This window comes from Nothobranchius furzeri, chromosome 4, assembly GCF_043380555.1.
Source record: "Nothobranchius furzeri strain GRZ-AD chromosome 4, NfurGRZ-RIMD1, whole genome shotgun sequence".
Lineage (NCBI taxonomy): Eukaryota > Metazoa > Chordata > Actinopteri > Cyprinodontiformes > Nothobranchiidae > Nothobranchius > Nothobranchius furzeri.
The window spans coordinates 81,250,765-81,269,960 of NC_091744.1; the positions used below are offsets into that span (position 1 = coordinate 81,250,765).

A 19,196-nucleotide genomic window follows, 5' to 3' on the forward strand; every position below is an offset into this window, starting at 1 on the left:
ATGGTGGCCCAGGGGGACAGGATTGGTTCTCTCTGCTCTGAAACAAGCTGGACGGTGGCCCAGGAGGAACAGGATTAGTTATCTCTGCTCTGAAACAAGCTGGACGGTGGCCCAGGAGGACCAGGATTAGTTCTCTCTGCTCTGAAACAAGCTGGACGGTGGCCCAGGAGGACCAGGATTAGTTATCTCTGCTCTGAAACAAGCTGGACGGTGGCCCAGGGGGACAGGATTGGTTCTCTCTGCTCTGAAAAAAGCTGGACGGTGGCCCAGGAGGACCAGGATTAGTTCTCTCTGCTCTGAAACAAGCTGGACGGTGGCCCAGGAGGACCAGGATTATTTCTCTCTGCTCTGAAACAAACTGGACGGTGGCCCGGGAGGACCAGGATTAGTTATCTCTGCTCTGAAACAAGCTGGATGGTGGCCCAGGAGGACCAGGATTAGTTCTCTCTGCTCTGAAACAAGCTGGACGGTGGCCCAGGGGGACAGGATTGGTTCTCTCTGCTCTGAAACAAGCTGGAAGGTGGCCCAGGAGGACCAGGATTGGTTCTCTCTGCTATGAAACAAGCTGGACGGTGGCCCAGGAGGACCAGGATTAGTTATCTCTGCTCTGAAACAAGCTGGACGGTGGCCCAGGAGGACAGGATTGGTTCTCTCTGCTCTGAAACAAGCTGGACGGTGGCCCAGGGGGACCAGGATTGGTTCTCTCTGCTCTGAAACAAGCTGGACGGTGGCCCGGGAGGACCAGGATTAGTTATCTCTGCTCTGAAACAAGCTGGACGGTGGCCCAGGAGGAGCAGGATTAGTTCTCTCTGCTCTGAAACAAGCTGGACGGTGGCCCAGGAGGACCAGGATTAGTTATCTCTGCTCTGAAACAAGCTGGACGGTGGCCCAGGGGGACAGGATTGGTTCTCTCTGCTCTGAAACAAGCTGGACGGTGGCCCAGGAGGACCAGGATTAGTTATCTCTGCTCTGAAACAAGCTGGACGGTGGCCCAGGGGGACAGGATTGGTTCTCTCTGCTCTGAAACAAGCTGGACGGTGGCCCAGGAGGACCAGGATTAGTTATCTCTGCTCTGAAACAAGCTGGACGGTGGCCCAGGAGGACCAGGATTAGTTCTCTCTGCTCTGAAACAAGCTGGACGGTGGCCCAGGAGGACCAGGATTAGTTATCTCTGCTCTGAAACAAGCTGGACGGTGGCCCAGGGGGACAGGATTGGTTCTCTCTGCTCTGAAAAAAGCTGGACGGTGGCCCAGGAGGACCAGGATTAGTTCTCTCTGCTCTGAAACAAGCTGGACGGTGGCCCAGGAGGACCAGGATTAGTTATCTCTGCTCTGAAACAAGCTGGACGGTGGCCCAGGGGGACAGGATTGGTTCTCTCTGCTCTGAAACAAGCTGGAAGGTGGCCCAGGAGGACCAGGATTGGTTCTCTCTGCTATGAAACAAGCTGGACGGTGGCCCAGGAGGACCAGGATTAGTTATCTCTGCTCTGAAACAAGCTGGACGGTGGCCCAGGAGGACAGGATTGGTTCTCTCTGCTCTGAAACAAGCTGGACGGTGGCCCAGGGGGACCAGGATTGGTTCTCTCTGCTCTGAAACAAGCTGGACGGTGGCCCGGGAGGACCAGGATTAGTTATCTCTGCTCTGAAACAAGCTGGACGGTGGCCCAGGAGGAGCAGGATTAGTTCTCTCTGCTCTGAAACAAGCTGGACGGTGGCCCAGGAGGACCAGGATTAGTTATCTCTGCTCTGAAACAAGCTGGACGGTGGCCCAGGGGGACAGGATTGGTTCTCTCTGCTCTGAAACAAGCTGGACGGTGGCCCAGGAGGACCAGGATTAGTTCTCTCTGCTCTGAAACAAGCTGGACGGTGGCCCAGGAGGACCAGGATTAGTTCTCTCTGCTCTGAAACAAGCTGGACGGTGGCCCAGGAGGACCAGGATTAGTTATCTCTGCTCTGAAACAAGCTGGACGGTGGCCCAGGGGGACAGGATTGGTTCTCTCTGCTATGAAACAAGCTGGACGGTGGCCCAGGAGGACCAGGATTGGTTCTCTCTGCTATGAAACAAGCTGGACGGTGGCCCAGGAGGACCAGGATTAGTTATCTCTGCTCTGAAACAAGCTGGACGGTGGCCCAGGAGGACCAGGATTGGTTCTCTCTGCTCTGAAACAAGCTGGACGGTGGCCCAGGAGGTCCAGGATTAGTTCTTTCTGCTCTGAAACAAGCTGGACGGTGGCCCAGGAGGACCAGGATTGGTTCTCTCTGCTCTGAAACAAGCTGGACGGTGGCCCAGGAGGACCAGGATTAGTTCTTTCTGCTCTGAAACAAGCTGGACGGTGGCCCAGGAGGACCAGGATTAGTTCTTTCTGCTCTGAAACAAGCTGGACGGTGGCCCAGGGGGACCAGGATTGGTTCTCTCTGCTCTGAAACAAGCTGGACGGTGGCCCAGGAGGACCAGGATTTGGGAGTACCGGTTTGACTATATTCAAAAAGAGCTTTCATCATGGAGGACTCTTCCTGCCAAAATAGGCCATGAATAATTAAGAAAATGAGGAAATGAATCAGCAAATAAAAATGTGGAAATAAAATAAAAAATATTTAAATAAATAAATATTTACTCGTACATCTTTTTACTTATTTTCAGTTCTATTTCCTCATATGTTTAATGATTAATTTTCTGATTGATTTTCAATTTAAGTCACTATTTACTTTTGTATTTTCTCATCTATGTATTTATTTGAATTGCTTCCTGCAGGCAGATGCATCTAAATATTAAAAGTTAAATGCTGGGATGTTCGGGAACACGAGGATGAAACCTCAGAAGAAGCTAAAAACTGCAGAACGAGGCGTCGGCTCCTAATTTCTGACCAAAGTTTAGGATTTGTCTCCCTGAAGATGACTGTGTTTGGCTTTAGGTTTTAATCTGGTCCAAAATCAGAGCAAAAATAAAAACTATGAGAACACGAGGGGGGGGCAGAACTATCTTCACACAGTGACTGATGAAGGGATGAAGGAGTGAAGGAGTGAGGAGGGAAGGATTACACTTTAGAACACTCTGGATTATATAAATGATCTGTTTTTTCAGCAGAATAAAAAAGTTTTGGCTGTCCAAAGCTGCAGTCAAGCCACAAAAACAGGAAAAGGGTGATGAAGGGATGGATGGAAGGAGGGAGGGAGGTGAAGAAGCTCTCTACACGTAACTGTGACACCAGCGCTCTCTCTTTTATAATCACTCTTCATCTCAGATCCCTAACATCTCATCTTCCTCCTCAAACACAAGTCTGTTGTCACTTCCTGTCTTTGTTCTTCACGTCTTCCATCGTCCCCTTTGTGTCCATTTTTCCGCCTTTTTCCTCGTCTTCAAGAAACTTCCAACCACCAGCAACTCCTCCTTTGCTGCCATCCTCCACTCCTCCTCCTCTTCATCCTTTCTACAACGGGAACACCAGGAAGCCGGAGAAGGTGGAAAATTTCCATCCACCCATCAGGTTTCCTCTCTCCAGTTTGAGGTAGGCCCGGTCCCCCTTCTCCATCTGGATCAGAACTGCGTTGCTGGCGGCCTCGCGTGTCACATCCTGGTCACCGGCGAATGCAGAGATCACCGGCCAGCCGTTGTGCATCAGGCTCACCTGGATCAGGAAGAACACAAACAGATTCACAACGAGGAAACACATCTCATCTCCACGGATGCAGGAGATTCCAGGATCTGCTTGTTTCAGGGACCAAGACGGGATCAAGTTGGGCTTTTCTCTTCAGGGTCTGTAATACATCATCAGGAGGATGTCCCCACGGTGGGGGTTGTTCACTGATTTAGTTATGATGACGAAGCATTCTGGGTATTTTCTACCGAATAAACTATAAAAATGATGTTTTACTGATTTCTACAGGCAGATTTTACTATTGCCTTCAATCCTTCACAATAAAAGCCCCAAACATGCTGATATACTTCAAAACATCTAAATTAATTAATTACCGTATTTTCCGGACTATAAGCCGCTACTTTTTTCCCACGCTTTGAACCATGCGGCTTATAATTAGGTGCAGCTTTACTGAAGATTTCCTTCACCTGCAGGGGGCGCTTTAGCAGAAAGTGAAACAGGTGGAAGTCAAAAGTGGAAATCGAAGAAAGTGCTCATTTTAATTTAGCACATGCAAGCAGCCGGCACGACGAGGATTTTTTTTCAAATCCATACCCCCTCGTCATGGTAACTACACGTATGAGTTCATATGATACCGCATTTAAGTTGAAGGCCATCAATCTGGCAGTAAAGGAGGGAAACAGCGCTGCCGCACGTAAGCTTGGCATGAATGAATCCATGGTTCGGCGCTGGAGACGGCAGCGGGAAGAACTCATTCAAGCCAGCTTCACCCGGGGATGATGACAGCGACACGGACATCGCCACAGAAAAGGTATGTGACGAAGCTCTTCTGAGGCTGTTCAACTCCGACACTGAAGAAGAGGACTTTAATGGCTTTAGTGCGCAAGAGGAAGATGAGAGAATGACTTTTTCTGGTAGGCAAGTGTGTTTTATTTACTAACCAGGCATGTTTTGTGTGCAGTTTTTATTTTCTAATCATCCAGGGCTTATTAATGCTGTGTCAGCGCTGTTCTTTCCTTCTAAACATGCAAATGACCGGTAATAACGTGTCAGTGCTGTTTTTATTTTATAACATCCAGAAATATGAATGCTATCAGCGCTGTTTTCTTTTCTAAACTTGCAGGCACCTTCACCCGTGTTTAAAATTCATTTTGTTGAATTAAAACAACGAAAAACCTCCATGTAGCGTCTTTCTGTCTAATTATCTTACGTTATGGCCGTACATGCGCTGTGCGCCGGAGACCTGCATGTGGCTGCTGCGCCGCGGCTTGTATTCGAGTACGGCGTGTGTGCGTGTAGAAAACCTTTTTTTTTTTGTTGTTGTTGGTGCGGCTCTATAGTCCGGAAATTACGGTGAGTTCTCTGGTAAACTCAGGATTTTGATTTTTTCCCCCAACATTTCAGCTTTGATCTTTAATTGTTTTTTTTCTCTCTTTGGCGGATCGGTGATGGAGGCAAACGCAGCACGAACTAAACGAGTCAGTAATCACATCTACCGGCCCACGCCACGCCCAACCAGCCCAGACGTCCTCTGCTGTTTCCTGGACGTTAAACCGTGAGCCGGACGGGTTAATCCTCAGAGGGACGTAGACCTGAGAGTCGTGAGCGTTTCTGGAGGAGGCTAGAAGTGATCAGAACGCTTCCTTGTTTAGAGTTTGATGTCCTGGTCTTTTAGTCGCTCCTCCTGTTAGGCTTTTTGATCAGGAATCAAGTTTCTCTTGTGCACTTGATTGTGTAGTTGTAATAATACAGCAGAGTGTTTTATTTGCAGCTTTGTGCAGTCAGCATATCACCGATAAATCTGTCAGAAGTGAAACTCTCGTTTTCCTCCTGAAGAGGATTCAACAAAGTCTTACAGAGACAACGAAACGCCGCCAAAGCAAAGACTGACTCTGCGTCTTACTCAACAAACACTTCAATAGGGAATAACATCTTCTTGCAGCGGAGGGGTCTGTCAGTGAGTTACCCCCCCCCCCACACACACACACACACACACACAAACACACACACACAACCAGACGAGCGCTTTCATCGCCTCTCCTCTGAGCCGCGGCAGAAACAAGCACTCCTGAGATTTGATTCTCCTCTTATGCTTCACTTTAAATAAAAACATTGTTGTGCGCCGACTCTGGTAGTGCTGCAGCGGTAAAACAAACCGAGGAATCGTCGGTTTTAAGCAGAAACACGTTTTATAAGCCGTGCGGGACTACAGAGCTTCCTGTGAGAAGAATGGCTGCATCCAGATAAGAAGACAGAAACTACACACAGTTTCGTGTGGCTCATTTCTGCAGCTGATGTACAAATCTTGTTTACACAAGGTGAGATCTGGCTGTATGTTCTGTGCTGCGGCTCCGATTTCAGACAGCCGGTTGGAGAGTTCCTGAAGTATCAGATGAGTAAACGCGGCGTCTTCAGAGGGAGTCGAGAACGAATCAGATGAATAACAAAGGTGGTCCGTTTCAGATGAAAGGAAAACTCAGTAACAGAAATAAAAAAGGAAATCATTCAACCTGACGGTCAAAAACATTCAGGTTCAACCAGAGGTCAGAGGTCAACACAAAAGCACCACCTCTACAGGCGTCATGGTGGAGGGCTGCTTCTGACCCAGTAAGACTCGCTGAGTCCACCAGCTCTTCTATACAACCTTCTATGAGAGGCCATCTGTCTGAAGTCACCTAACAGAACCAGAACCCAAACACAGCAGCAGAGCCACAACAGAACCAGAACCAGAACCCAGACCAGACTCACATGAAGGCACGGGGAACCTTTCCTAACATTTAGAGCATTCGTGGACCGATGGTGGAAGTTCGTCTCCCGCAGTCGCCGCTCAGAGAGGTCCTGACACCAGAATCCGACGTAAACACACTCTGTGTGTGTGTGTGTGTGTGTGTGTGTGTGTGTGTGTGTGTGAGTGTGTGTGTGTGTTTCCACAGACCAAACAACACCTAACTCTGTTTGTTTACATTCATGCAGATTTCAGATTTCAGGCACAAAATTATTTCAGTGAAGAATTCAGCAGCAAAGCTTCAAAGTGTGGAGCTAATTCTGCTGCAGGTAAGCAGGTCGCTGTGAAACTGTTACTAAACATCCCATAATTACACACTCATGCACCTGTGTGTGCGTGTGTGTGGGCAGGAGATAGAGAGCCTGTCAGAGTCAAGAGCTCTCTTGGCCCGGTCCTCCTCTTAATAGAAAACCCAGCTCAGCGACCCAGCCAGGATGAGTGCTTGTGTGTGTCTGTGTGTGTGTTTCTGAGAAACTTACATGTATAATTTGATGAAAACACTCCAACTTTATTATTTTTTATATAATTGTCAGAACAGGAGGGTCAGAGATAACGGGGCTTTTTGAAACCCGGAATTTTTAGCTAATTAAGCGTGAAACCTTCTTAATTCCTCTAATTAAATCCCTTTGTTACGTTGTGTGTAACAATGGCAACATATAAATTGTAAAATGAAGAGTTTATTCTCTATAGTTTGGTTTAGAGTTTGCTGTCTGAGGTCTTTCAGCCTCTCTGTGGGTAAAAACACCCTCAGATGTTTTATCTGGTATTTGAGCTAACAGATACTTAGTGGCTCTACTTATACCAGAGAGACAGTTTTGTTGAACAAACCAGAACCGCTAGAATATTACGTGGCTAAATTCTTCAGTCCCTGCAGGAAGACGGACCAACGTCGCCTAAACTCCAGTTTGGATCTCATCATCCATAACCGACATCCCTCAAGATGTTTCCTGGAAGTAACGGAGCGTCACGCGGAGCAGAATCAGATGGAAAAGAGGAGGAGCTGTTACAGAAATAAAAGGAGTGGGAGATGAATCTGGAGTGTGTCACGCTTCCAAACAGAGGACAAAGAAAAGCATCACCACCTAAACACACACAGGAAGAAAACCAAAGGATTTCATGATACACCCTGACCTAACTGGTTTCATTGGGTGTGTGTGTGTGTGTGGGGGGGGGGGGGGGGGGGGGGGATTTTCTTCTTAAACTGGTTAAAACTTGATATAGTTCACCAACAGCAGCCAGGGGTGCCCACTCTCCCATTGGACCGCTGGCAGCAGCAGTCGGTAAACTGCAGGACATAAAATCAGTCTCTATGCAGATGATGTGTGTCTTTTTCCCCAGAACCCTCAATCCTCTCTTTCTTTCTCAGGAGTTTCAGGTTGTTCAATAAACTGGTTAAAATCTACAGTTCTGCCAATTAATTTATCTTTTCTCATTCCCCTAATACACAACAGGAGTCGGGGAATACTACGCACTTGGGCATTCATGTCTCTCCCAGGCTGACATGAAAAGGACTTATTTTCATTGATCCAAAGCAAGCCGCCATCTGACTGGTTTAGATCCCTGGACCCCTCCATCACTAAGTCCCTTTGGACGGATAAACCTCCATGAATGAGCCTAAAACACTACAGAAGACCAAAGACAGGGCTACAGTTCTGTAGCAATAGAAGGTAGGGCTGCAACGATTCGTCGACGTTGTTGACAAATGTCGACAATGGAAATAGTCGACAATGAATTTCATTGTCGACGTTGTCGCCAGACGTGTTTTTTCCGACCGAGTGAGGCATCTCACTTCATTACTATCTCTTCCGAGAGTTGCACATGCGCAGTAGCTTCTCTGCTGAGCGCCAACTAACAGAAATGGCGGCGTCCAACACAGCAGCTACGCGTACCAAAACATCAAAAGTTTGGGAGCGTTCTATCCTGGATTCGGCGAATAAAAAGATTACCTGCATTATTCGCCAAGCAGTCCTTGCGTATCACGGCAGCACCTCGAAGACGCATGAACACTTAACGAGAAAGCACGTCGGACAGTTGAATGAAACAGGTAAGACTTAAATAACAGTAAAGACAACACATTTTGTTTTGGATGTACATATTTTAAAAGTATTTTCACTTTTAAAAAAAGAGACATTATGTTATGCCCGACTGTGTCTGACAAAAGTATTTTAATTTTATTTATGCATGTATGTCTGTACTGACTGAGCACTGTGCCTAACTTTTGTGAGACGGCATTTTTATTTACTTTTAGTATGAATTGGCCTATCCGCAGCAAAGTTCAATAAAATATGCATTTTCCATTGAAGTCCCTGTCTTTCTTGTGTTTATTATCATTTTTCACACAATTAAAGCAATCTCATGCTAAATTTAAGAAAATTTCAATAATTATCCAACAGTCGGTGACTAGTCGACTATTAGAATAGTCGTTAGTTGCAGCCCTGATGGAAGGTGGATATCAGTCAGCTTTAACCAGAACCTTTGGTCTCAGACTTGTTTAAAATCCTTTAAAATAACCAGGAAACCAAATTTACAATTAATTCAATACTAAATTCTTCCCAGAGTACATAATCCAGGATGGGTGTTTCCCCAAGGCCTCCTCTAGTTTGCCCCTGAACCTTTCCACCCCTACAATGCCACCTGGCTCCACAACTCTGTCAAACTCTTAAACAACATTTAGAGTTTTATTTTTGTAGTTCGGTTCAGTTAATGCTTGGATAAAAAGTAGAGACTAGCTGCTGTTTCTCCAGCAGCTGACCCGCTATGAGTCAGACACAGCTGGGACTTTTATTGTGAAGGGTTCTAAGACAGGAATCAGACTAGTTAAAATTAAAGTGTGTGTTTTAGCTGCTGTCTTCAGCACAGTCATAAACTCCAGTTACAACTAAAGGAATTTAACCAGCAACCCAAAAGCAAAATGCTTAAAAATCAGAACAGCGTAAAGAGTTAACAGTGAGGAGGCGAGCAGACACAATCGATTCCTTCAGCCCAGCTGTGAGGCGAGGAGGTGATTTCAGGCTTTGCACCATGTTGGTTTAACCTCCATCATGGATGCAAAAGCATCAGCTACCAGGCTGAGGAAGGAGGACGTGCAGGAACTGGCTGGACGGCAGCAGCAAGTCAGACAGAAAAGCTCCATCACAACGTCTCGGAGCAGCACTTACTGCCTAACGACTGGATGACATCCAGCTATCGCATCGCCAGCTCCTGTCCAGATTCTGACATGAAAATCATTCTCCTCCGGTCATCTGTTCTGTACTTTCCTCCTGTCTCTAGAACTTTTATCTGATCTTTCCTTTGTGATGCATTATCTCAGTTCTCATTTTAAAACTCGTGTTTTACTTCCTTACAGGAAGACGTCTCAGTAAGAAAAGTTATTCTGTGCTCATTCAGGAGGTTCATGGGATTCTCCTGTCAGTTCTCTTGTTGGCTCTTCCTTCTTCCATCTCAGGAACGTTGCTAAGCTGAGTCCCATTCTGTCCCGCTCTGAACTTGAGACAGTCCTCCACACCTTCATCTCCTCACGCTTAGACTACTGTAACTCTCTTTTCACGTGTCTGAGCAGAACCTCCCTGAACCGTCTACAGGTGGTTCAGAACGCCTGTGCTCGGCTTCTGACCAAGTCCTCCAAACACACCCACATCACCCCGCTTCTCCTCCAGCTTCACTGGCTGCCAGTCAACTTCAGGGTTCATTTCAAGATCCTGGTTCTGGTCTATAGGGCCTTACATGGACAAGCACCATCTTACATTGGTGATCTTCTTAGTCCCTACACCCCCCACAGGTCCCTGAGGTCCAGTGACCAAAGCCTACTGGTTGTGCAGCACCAGGCTGAAGGTCAAAGGTGACAGATCATTTGCTGCTGTGGTCCCCAGACTCTGGACCTCTCTCCCCCTGAACCTGAGATCAGTGGACTCAGTGGACTCCTTTATCTTGAGAGGCGCTATAGAAATGATATTTTCTTCTTCATCTTTAAACCTGAACAGACGGTTTCATCCAAGAACGAGAGACTCGGTAAATCCACCTTCTAAAAACAAGAGTCCAGTTTATACCAACAACGGGGTCGGATTAGCACAGGTAACAACGAGGAAAGGTGGGGAATAGCAGGAATCCTAACGCAGGAAGAGTTTAAATCATCTGGGAGTAAAGGTGTAGTGTGAGGTCACAGCAGGGGGCGGAGTTTGTGCTCAGGGTATTTGTTCGGCCTCATTAGGTCATATTACTGCTTGGTGTTTAACAAGTTCCTGATCTGATGATTCAGATTTTTTTATTTATAAAAATGTTTTCAGAATAAAAAGCAACCAAAAGGGAAAAGGTGCCTCTGCAGGGGTCAAAGTTCAAACTAGAACAATGTTTGTTTACTCTAATAAATAAATCTGCACCCACCAGTAAAATGTATTATCATGTTTAGAGTTACTTCATTTATGGTCAAATTAGTTTTATTTTGTATACAAAACTTTATGTTAAAGAAGGTAAAAAACATTTAAACGGGTAAACTGAACAAAGTGACAAAAAAAAAGAAGAAAGTTCAGTTTAAATAAATATTTATTACAGTAATTAAAACAAATTCATTCTTATTTATGGGACTTTATTTATGGGAGTTTCTGTTGTTTATTAAAATGTTCACATGGCTGAATATTTTCTTTAGGAGTAAAACTCTGATCTGTTCCTTTCTTTTAGTTGTTTTTTCCTTCAGCTCCACACAAGTTTCTCTGCACACCTGTTCATCATCAGTCATCAGCTCACCTGTTACTGGTTTGCCACCACTGTCTTCAAAAGCTCCCTAGTCTGTGCCTTAAACATGCTGGTTCTGCTTCCCGTTTTAGCCTCCACTTTTCCTGCTTGTCGATGTTTTCCTCAGAAGTTTTCTTCTTGGTTCCTGATTTCTCTTTAATCTGTTTTGCGTTCACCTGCCTCGTGCATCCCCTGCACCGAGGGGCCAACACCAACCAATCACAACAAAGATTGAAACATTTTCATTTTTAAGATATTAAGATTATTATTTAACTGTTAAGCATCTAAAAAAATTCTTCTTTCAGACCCAAAGCTTCCTGCTGTAGAATCCTCAAGTGAATAACGTTTCCCTCCCCAATATGGCTGACATGCAGACACAGCTGCTTTCTGAGCCCAGCTGGTGCATTAAACTGTTTCTGAATTCAATTGAGAGCATTTCTAATTGTTTTTCATTTAAATGTGAAACTTAATAATCAAACACATTTAAAGACAAAACTACTATTTTTTGCTGCATTTTCTGCTAGTGTGAGTTTTCTATAAATGCATTTTTACAAAAGATGTTTTTGTTTCAAAGAAAGAAAATCCACATTTACTACGTTGGACAAAATAAACATGTTTTACCAAACGTCAGCATCAGCAAATAGGAACTAATGATCTCACTGTCTGAACTTCAGAAATATCTACGACAGGGGTGGGGAACCCATGTCCATTGAGAGCCGCTATCGAGCATATTTTAATTTCAACTCTGCATCATCACATCTGATGTCAATCCGCAGGTGATTAACGGGCTTCTGCAGCGCTTGATGAGCTGCAGAACAGGTGAATCAACTATTGAATCAGAAGTGTTGGAGCAAAAAGACATGCAGGACACCGGCCCTCGAGGACCAGGGTTCCCCTGATCTACGAGCATTAATCAGACTCTGTTTAATACAGAAACCACTACAACGAAACAAAAACAACGTATAAACTTCAATAAATGCGTAGGATGTTTATTTTCTACTTGCTAATAATACTATTAATAATAATAATCATCATCATCATCATCATAATCATAATATTTATAATAACAATAATCATATTAATCATCATCATCATCATTATATTGATAATAACAATCATATTATCATAACAATACTACTAATAATTATTATTATATTACTAATAATAATAATTATAATAATAATAATCATCATAATAATAATGGTAACAATATTAATAATAAAAATTTTCATTACTACAACAATAATAATAATAATAATAATAATAATAATTATTATTATTATTATTATTATTATTATTATATTACTAATAATAATGATAATAATCATCATCATCATAATAACAACAGTAACAATAATAATATTAATAATAGTAATAAAAATAACAATAATTATAATTATAATGATAATAACTATCATAACGATAATAACAGCTATTGATATTGACTATAAGTTTAAACTTTTTATTTTTTGCGGAACTTTTTTATTTACATTTATTTTTATCTAAGTAATCATTTGTTCACATTTATGAGTCGACTAATCTGTAAAAGCTTGAATTGTTTTTTATTTTAAATCCCACTAGATGCAAATTCAGGCCTCAGAAGGTTAAAGTTGGATTTCACATATTTAACGCCACCCTGGCCCAGAGAAGATAAAGAGGTTCAGCCACAACTTCTGACGCGGCAGCACAAGTTTCTGTCGGTCCCCAAAAAGGACACGAGTCTGATCATGTGACATCATCATCTGTACCTGACACCCCCGTCCCCCCACCCTCCTCTACAGCAGCGCCCCCTAAACCGGTTCTCCCAGCATGATCACGACAAGCCCTCCAGTTGGGTTCTTTTAGCGAACACACGGAACATGTCATGGACCAATATTAATGTGTCATGTGTCTGAGTTAGGACGCTTCCTCATCTCCGCTGTTGTCGGGCCGGTGGGCCCCGGTGGGCCCCGGTGCACCATCGCACCCAACACCAGTAGGGGGAGGGGCCAAAAAGGTAATCAGAATGAGGGGGAGGGGCTTGAATTTTGCTCCTTTGTGGGAAAGTTCAACCAAACCCAGAACCAGGGTGAATATCCCCTGGATGGAATGGCAGTGAATTTGTGGAATTTTGGGAATGTTCCAGATGTCGTATTCTGGAGGTTTTTCTTGAGCAAAACCTTCAGTGAGCATCAGACTTTGTTCAACAGATAAAAATCATTTTAAACAAAAAAAACAAGAAATATTTGTTGTGTTTTTTTGTACAGCAAGCACCAGGATCATCAGTTTAAGTGTGGAAACGTTAAAGCTACGTTTGTTTTTAGTCCAGCTCGTTTTTCGCAGACATCGCTTTTCTGATCCGTGAACTCAGAGCTAACTCAGCTGTAGTAAAACGCGTCACACAGTTCAGCAGTGACACGTCGCCGTTCGCCTTCGAGTCAGAAGTTGAGGTCACTGATGATAAAACAGCTCAGAGCTGCTGGAGAGTCAGAAATCGGCCCAGAATCGGTGCATTCCTAACTTTTAAAATCTTTAATTCATGCAGAGATAAAAAAAATAAATAAATCCCATTCAGAGCAGCGAAAATCTGCCTTCTGTCATGTTCTGCCAAAGTGAGACGACGCGCGTTCGCTGGATGGAAATCAAACCAAGCATCTGGCTCGTGTGTGTGTGCGTGCATGTGTGTGTGTGTGTGTGTGTGTGTGTGTGTGTGTGTGTGTGTGTGTGTGTGTGTGTGTGTGTGTGTGTGTGTTGCTGAATAAACAGAGACACAAATCTGTTTACAGTCACATTTTGGGAACTCTCCTCCCTTTGGCAGCAGCGAGCAGGTTCCTGTCATGTAAATAAATCTGTTCTAGTTTAAAGTTCGACTGAAGGAACGACGAAACGAGTGGGAATCACCAGTCTGACATTGGTGGTGGCATAAAAGCAGATGAAAGGGTTTCCCGGTGATTGGCTCTAATCTCTGCCGGCTGAGAAGCGGTTCTTTATGAGGTAATGATCATTTATTCATCTGTAATTGTTTAACAGCTGTTCTGTTGTCTGTTTAACTCACAGCTGTTAGAAATCGGATCGGAGTCGTTATCTCGCCACAAAAGTCAACGCCGCTCCATGTTTAACTGAAAATAGGTTCATGATAACAGAATTAACAAACATGACTGAAAGGTGACATTTAACATCTGACCTTTCTGAGGCCCTTTCTTGAGGCGGCCATGTTCTGCATTCCTGGTTTCTTATTAGCGCTGCGGTGGATGAATATGAATTTACATGTAACCTATGATTATTATGACCTTATCTGCGCAGATGAGTCCAGATTAGAAAGGAACACCAATCTCTGAAACAGCCAAACGTTACAAGACCTCATCGACTCAACGCAAAAACATGAACGATTATTTCTGCACACATGAATTAAAACTTCTATCTTTATCTTAATGGTTTTATGGTTACTTTTAAATTGGTGCTAATCTACTTTAACATTTTGACATTAAACATTCAGATGAAATATAAAGAAGTAAATTGTCACATTCAGCTGGGCCGCGTCGTTACGTACATCTGTCTGGCACCTCCCTTTTCACTCGAAAACATCTGAATTATCGGTATCTCCATCAAGGCTTTGTACACCTTCTACAGAGGTTCTGGTCCTCAGAGGCTCTGACCGTCCTGACAGCATCAGCTCCATCCATGATGACAACTTCCCATTCCATCACACCCCAAAGCTTGTGGACCAGACTGAGATCTGGTGACTGTGGAGCAGTGGCGGAGCCAGAACGTAGCAGATGGGTGGGCCTAGAACAATCTGGATGGGCCTAATTAATTTCAAAGCTCATATCCCGTCAAAATTACATGTTTGAATAAAATCTCTCAAGCCACAAACAATCCTGTGATAGAAGATTATATATTAGATACTTATTCCATGGATCTCTGTCAAATTTCAATTTTAAGGAATGTTGCAGACGCTGGACTCCCGCTCTGGGCCAAGACCTGCACACTCTCTCGTGTGAACTTTCAGGACCTTGGACAGGTACTAGTCTCAGCCAGGCGTGCTGCCGTGCTCGTCTCAGCGTCCTAGCTGCAGGCTGTCAGCTAAGAGCTGAAGATCCAAAGACCGCAGCTTGCCAGAGGTCACCGCATGTTTCAAAAATCAGGATTTTTGACTGTTCATACACACATTTTACATTTGAGGGGTAGGAGGGAACATAGGACAGTTACAAACGTTTGACAGCCCTGGACTTGTCTCTCCTCTGTCCTCGGATCTCGCTCCCAAACGGTTTATATAGAAACGATTTAGATCTTTGACTTTCCTGTGTTTTGATAAAATAGTTATTTTTGTTAAATCTTTTTGTTTAGCCCTTTTCGATGGCGTTCTTGTTCGTTTTTATCTGCTCTTAGAGCTTGAATTTAAGTTATTTGTGCCTGTTTAATTAGCCCTCTTTGTTCAACAAATTTGATTAATATGATTAAAATTAATACCAGATACAAAAGTTAAAGTATTTTTATTGCACAGTGAAAAAAGTGCACATTCATTAAAGTAATAATTTTTATGTTGTAAATGTTGTTACAAACATAACTGGGGTTGCTAAGCAGTTGCTTGATTGGCCACATCTTGGTGTTGCTATAGCAACACCAAGCTACTGCTTCACCCTGCCCCTGGTGAGTGGGCACTCTGTCAAACTGGGTGGGCCTGTGCCCACCCAGGCCCACCGATAGCTCCACCCCTGCTGTGGAGGCCGCGGGAGTCCAGTAAATTAGATCTGAGCTTTGTGAAATGGTGCATGATCCTGCTGGAAGTAGCATCAGCAGATGGGTCGGGGTTAGGATGGAGCTGAAATCCAGACTCATCAGACAAGGAAAAGGTTTTCCAGTCTCTTCTGATCGAGTTCTAGTGATCCTGTAGGAATTGGAGCCTCAGGTTCCTGATCTTAGCTTACAGGAGAGACACCTGGTGTGGTCTTTGCAGCTGGAGTCCATCTGGAGCTGCTGGTAGGGTTCTGCTGATCATAGTAGAAACCAGTCTGACCTCTGACACTAGAGATGGTTGTGGGTTGAAGTCCCAGCAGATCAGACTGCTCCCAAAAGCCACATGACATTTAAAGACATTTACATCCTTCTTATGCTGCTGCCGTCTGATTGGCCGATTGCATACTTGTGCTAGGAAGTAATTAAATGCTATTTAATCAAAAATATAAAAGTTACACGTCTTAAAGTGACCAGGGAGTAGGGATGTAAGGAAATATCGATATGGCAATATATCGTGATTTTTTTTCCAGCAATATTATCTCGATATTCAAAAGCCGTGTATCGGAAATATCGATATGGCAATATATCGTGATTTTTTTCTGCAATTATTACATCGATATTCAAAAGCCGTGTATCTAATTCTTGAAAGAATATACATGCAAACATGTGTGTATTTTCATTTTGTGCAATTCAATCGCCACCCGCTAGTTGGCAGCAGTGTGCAACGGGTTTTGTTTCCACCAATGAAATGTAAATCCCGCCATCATGGTTCAGATACCTCATGTTAAACATGTTACGTATCAGTTTGGACTGTTTATTGAACATTCTTGTAATAAATTCAGTAAAAAAAAAATTGTAACGTCTGACTGAATGTATCGCAATATATCGTGATATATCGTATCGTCTCCCCTGTATCGTGATATGTATCGTATCGCCAGAATTTCTAAAATACACATCCCTGCCAGAGAGTGTATCTTCAGATTAATGTTACTATTTTAAACTAGAGGTCCCAAACCTCTGGACCTAGAGCCAGTACCAGCCGGCAGATCAGCTGATTTCTTTACGTGGAAACGTACCTGTCAGCTGTTTCCTTCACTACCTGTTTATCACCTCAGCAACATGATTTCAACTTTTTGCTACGAATCCAAAACCTTTTAGTTCAAACTGAAGCAAAAAACCCGGAAAAAATAAAACTAGTTTATCAGAAAACGACAGAGGAGCTGCTGATTTCCAACAAAACGCTTAAAACGTGCAACAATGCAGCATTTTCATGAAACCCAAACACACTCATCCTCTAATATCTGCGTAGGTCTTCTTTTGTTTTTCCTTTAAGACGACACAGTAATGGCGTTTTTGAGAAGCTCTGAGATTTTTGTGTTTAAAATGTAAAATCTGTTGTTATGGGCCAAAAGCAGCTTTAAAAGCTCTTATTGTGAAGGCAGCGAGCTGGGAGCAGCGCCTCCAGCTTTCTTTTCTAAAACTCGTAGTGACAGAAAGGTCTTTCATGCACTCAGTGTGAAGCGTTTTAGATGTGCTCCTTGTGTAACTTCAGGCGCTGCAGGCCCGATCTGACCCGAGGCCTTTATGAACGCTGAGCTGAATGCTCATGTGCTCAACAATGCCTCCGAAAAAATACCCAAATCTGGTTTCTTCTGAATATTCTCTGGGTCCTGTAGTAAAGCGGGGCGGCTTTCAGCAGCTTTCTGATTCTAAAGCTAATATTCACAAAGGATCGTCTGGTAATGAGACTGTTGGTTTTCTACGCAGCACATTAACCTCTGCCTGCCGACTCACATTATTTACAACATAAAGCCTTTTGGTTCTCCAAATAAAGCAAGAAAAAGGATTTGTTTAAGGGTCCGACCTGAGCTGCTGAGCGCTGATCCTACCGGCTGCTTGTCTTTTTGATCGCCCAGCTCCATCCAGCAGCAGAAACTCAAGACAGCGGATGTATTTATTAGAACCTGTTAAGTTACACCGAATTTAAAAATAACTGCTAATGAAATAAACGACACAGTGAGTATTTGATATGCATGAGCCTCTTCTGAAAATGCTCTAAATACGTTTTGCTTTAATGGAAGCCGGCGGCGCCGGTGTGTCACATCACGGGCCGAGACATGAGGGATGTTCTTTGGATCAACTAGATCTCATTTGCAGCATTTGTGTTTAATTGCTTGGCAGAAAGCAGAAACACCTGCACCATTTCTGTCACCTCTCACATCAGCAGAGGGATGAAACAAGCTGTGTATTCTCCTCCTGCTGCAGAGATCCACTTCCTCCTAATCAATAATTACTCATCAGCTCCGGCTTTCTGTGTGTGTCCCTCAACCTTTAGTTTCTCCTCCAATCCTGTCCAATTACCTCTTCGTCTGTTTTTCTTTTCCAACCAATATCATCCGTGCTGTTGTGTCCTCCTCTCCTCCCTCCAATCCTCAGATTTACCTGCATGCTCTTCCCCTCTCGTCCCTCACACTTCCTCACATTAACTCTCCTGCTCCTGCTGTCTCCCGTCTCCTTCATGCACCACAGTAGCTTCCTCTAAGGCAATGAAACAGTGGGAGTTTTCAGCGCAGCAGATGTGCAGGATGGATGGGAGGAAGACTGGAACAGGTTGAGGCTGAGCAGCAAACTAGCTGGAAGCTCCAAGGAAGGAAAACTAACAACTCAATACAAAACTTTGCCAAGTCTGATTTCAGAGGTTTGTGTCAAACTTGCAAAGCTTCTGTAAAAGCCGGTGATCTACGCCCGTTGCTGGTCTGCGTGGACAGATCTGTTGATTTAGCCGTTTTGGAATAAATCTAGCACAGATTCATTAGATGAACAAGACGATTAGCAGGAACAACAGCTCTAATGGTGATGCATCATGACAGAAATCATCATTTTCTGCATGGTTTGACAGGCTTAATTACTTCAGTGCCACAAGTCAAATGTTTATTGCCATCATCATCTATCCGCGCGCAGCCACAGAAAGATGACCTCAACCGCTCGGCGAGCGTAGCTTCACATTCATCCCCTCGATTATCGCCCGCTCCTCCAGTTGTTGTAATTGTTGTCGCTGCTGTAGCCGTGTTCATTAATTCAAGACTGCGGTAATAAAGTAAAAGCAGCTAAACATAATGCCAGAGCCCCAAGGAGCCAACAGCATAATTACACAACTGTTTCATTTACAAGAGATGCATTGTAATGACTGCTGGGTGGCTCGTACTGCAGCATCACGAGAGTACTAAGTGCTAGAAATGAACTAGAAACCATTCATGATCTTCCAGTTATGAGTCGAAACAACAATGTGGAAACGAAGCATCGGCGCTGTGAGCGGAGCAGGATGTGAGGGTGTGAAAATGGCAAATTTAAAACAGCCTCCTAAAGGAGAAA

The 19,196-nt window shown here is 44.0% G+C and overlaps 1 protein-coding gene across 1 annotated transcript in view; it reads right to left on the bottom strand.

Moving 5' to 3' along the window:
* Nucleotides 1-411: 411 nt before the first annotated feature.
* cbln1 (cerebellin 1 precursor) overlaps nucleotides 412-19,196 on the bottom strand; it is a 20,807-nt gene continuing 2,022 nt past the window's right edge. Inside the window, exon 3 of the mRNA XM_015974669.3 lies at nucleotides 412-3,625. Coding sequence (XP_015830155.1) covers nucleotides 3,428-3,625 — 198 coding nt within the window. The 3' untranslated portion in view covers nucleotides 412-3,427. The remainder of the gene's footprint in view (nucleotides 3,626-19,196) is intronic.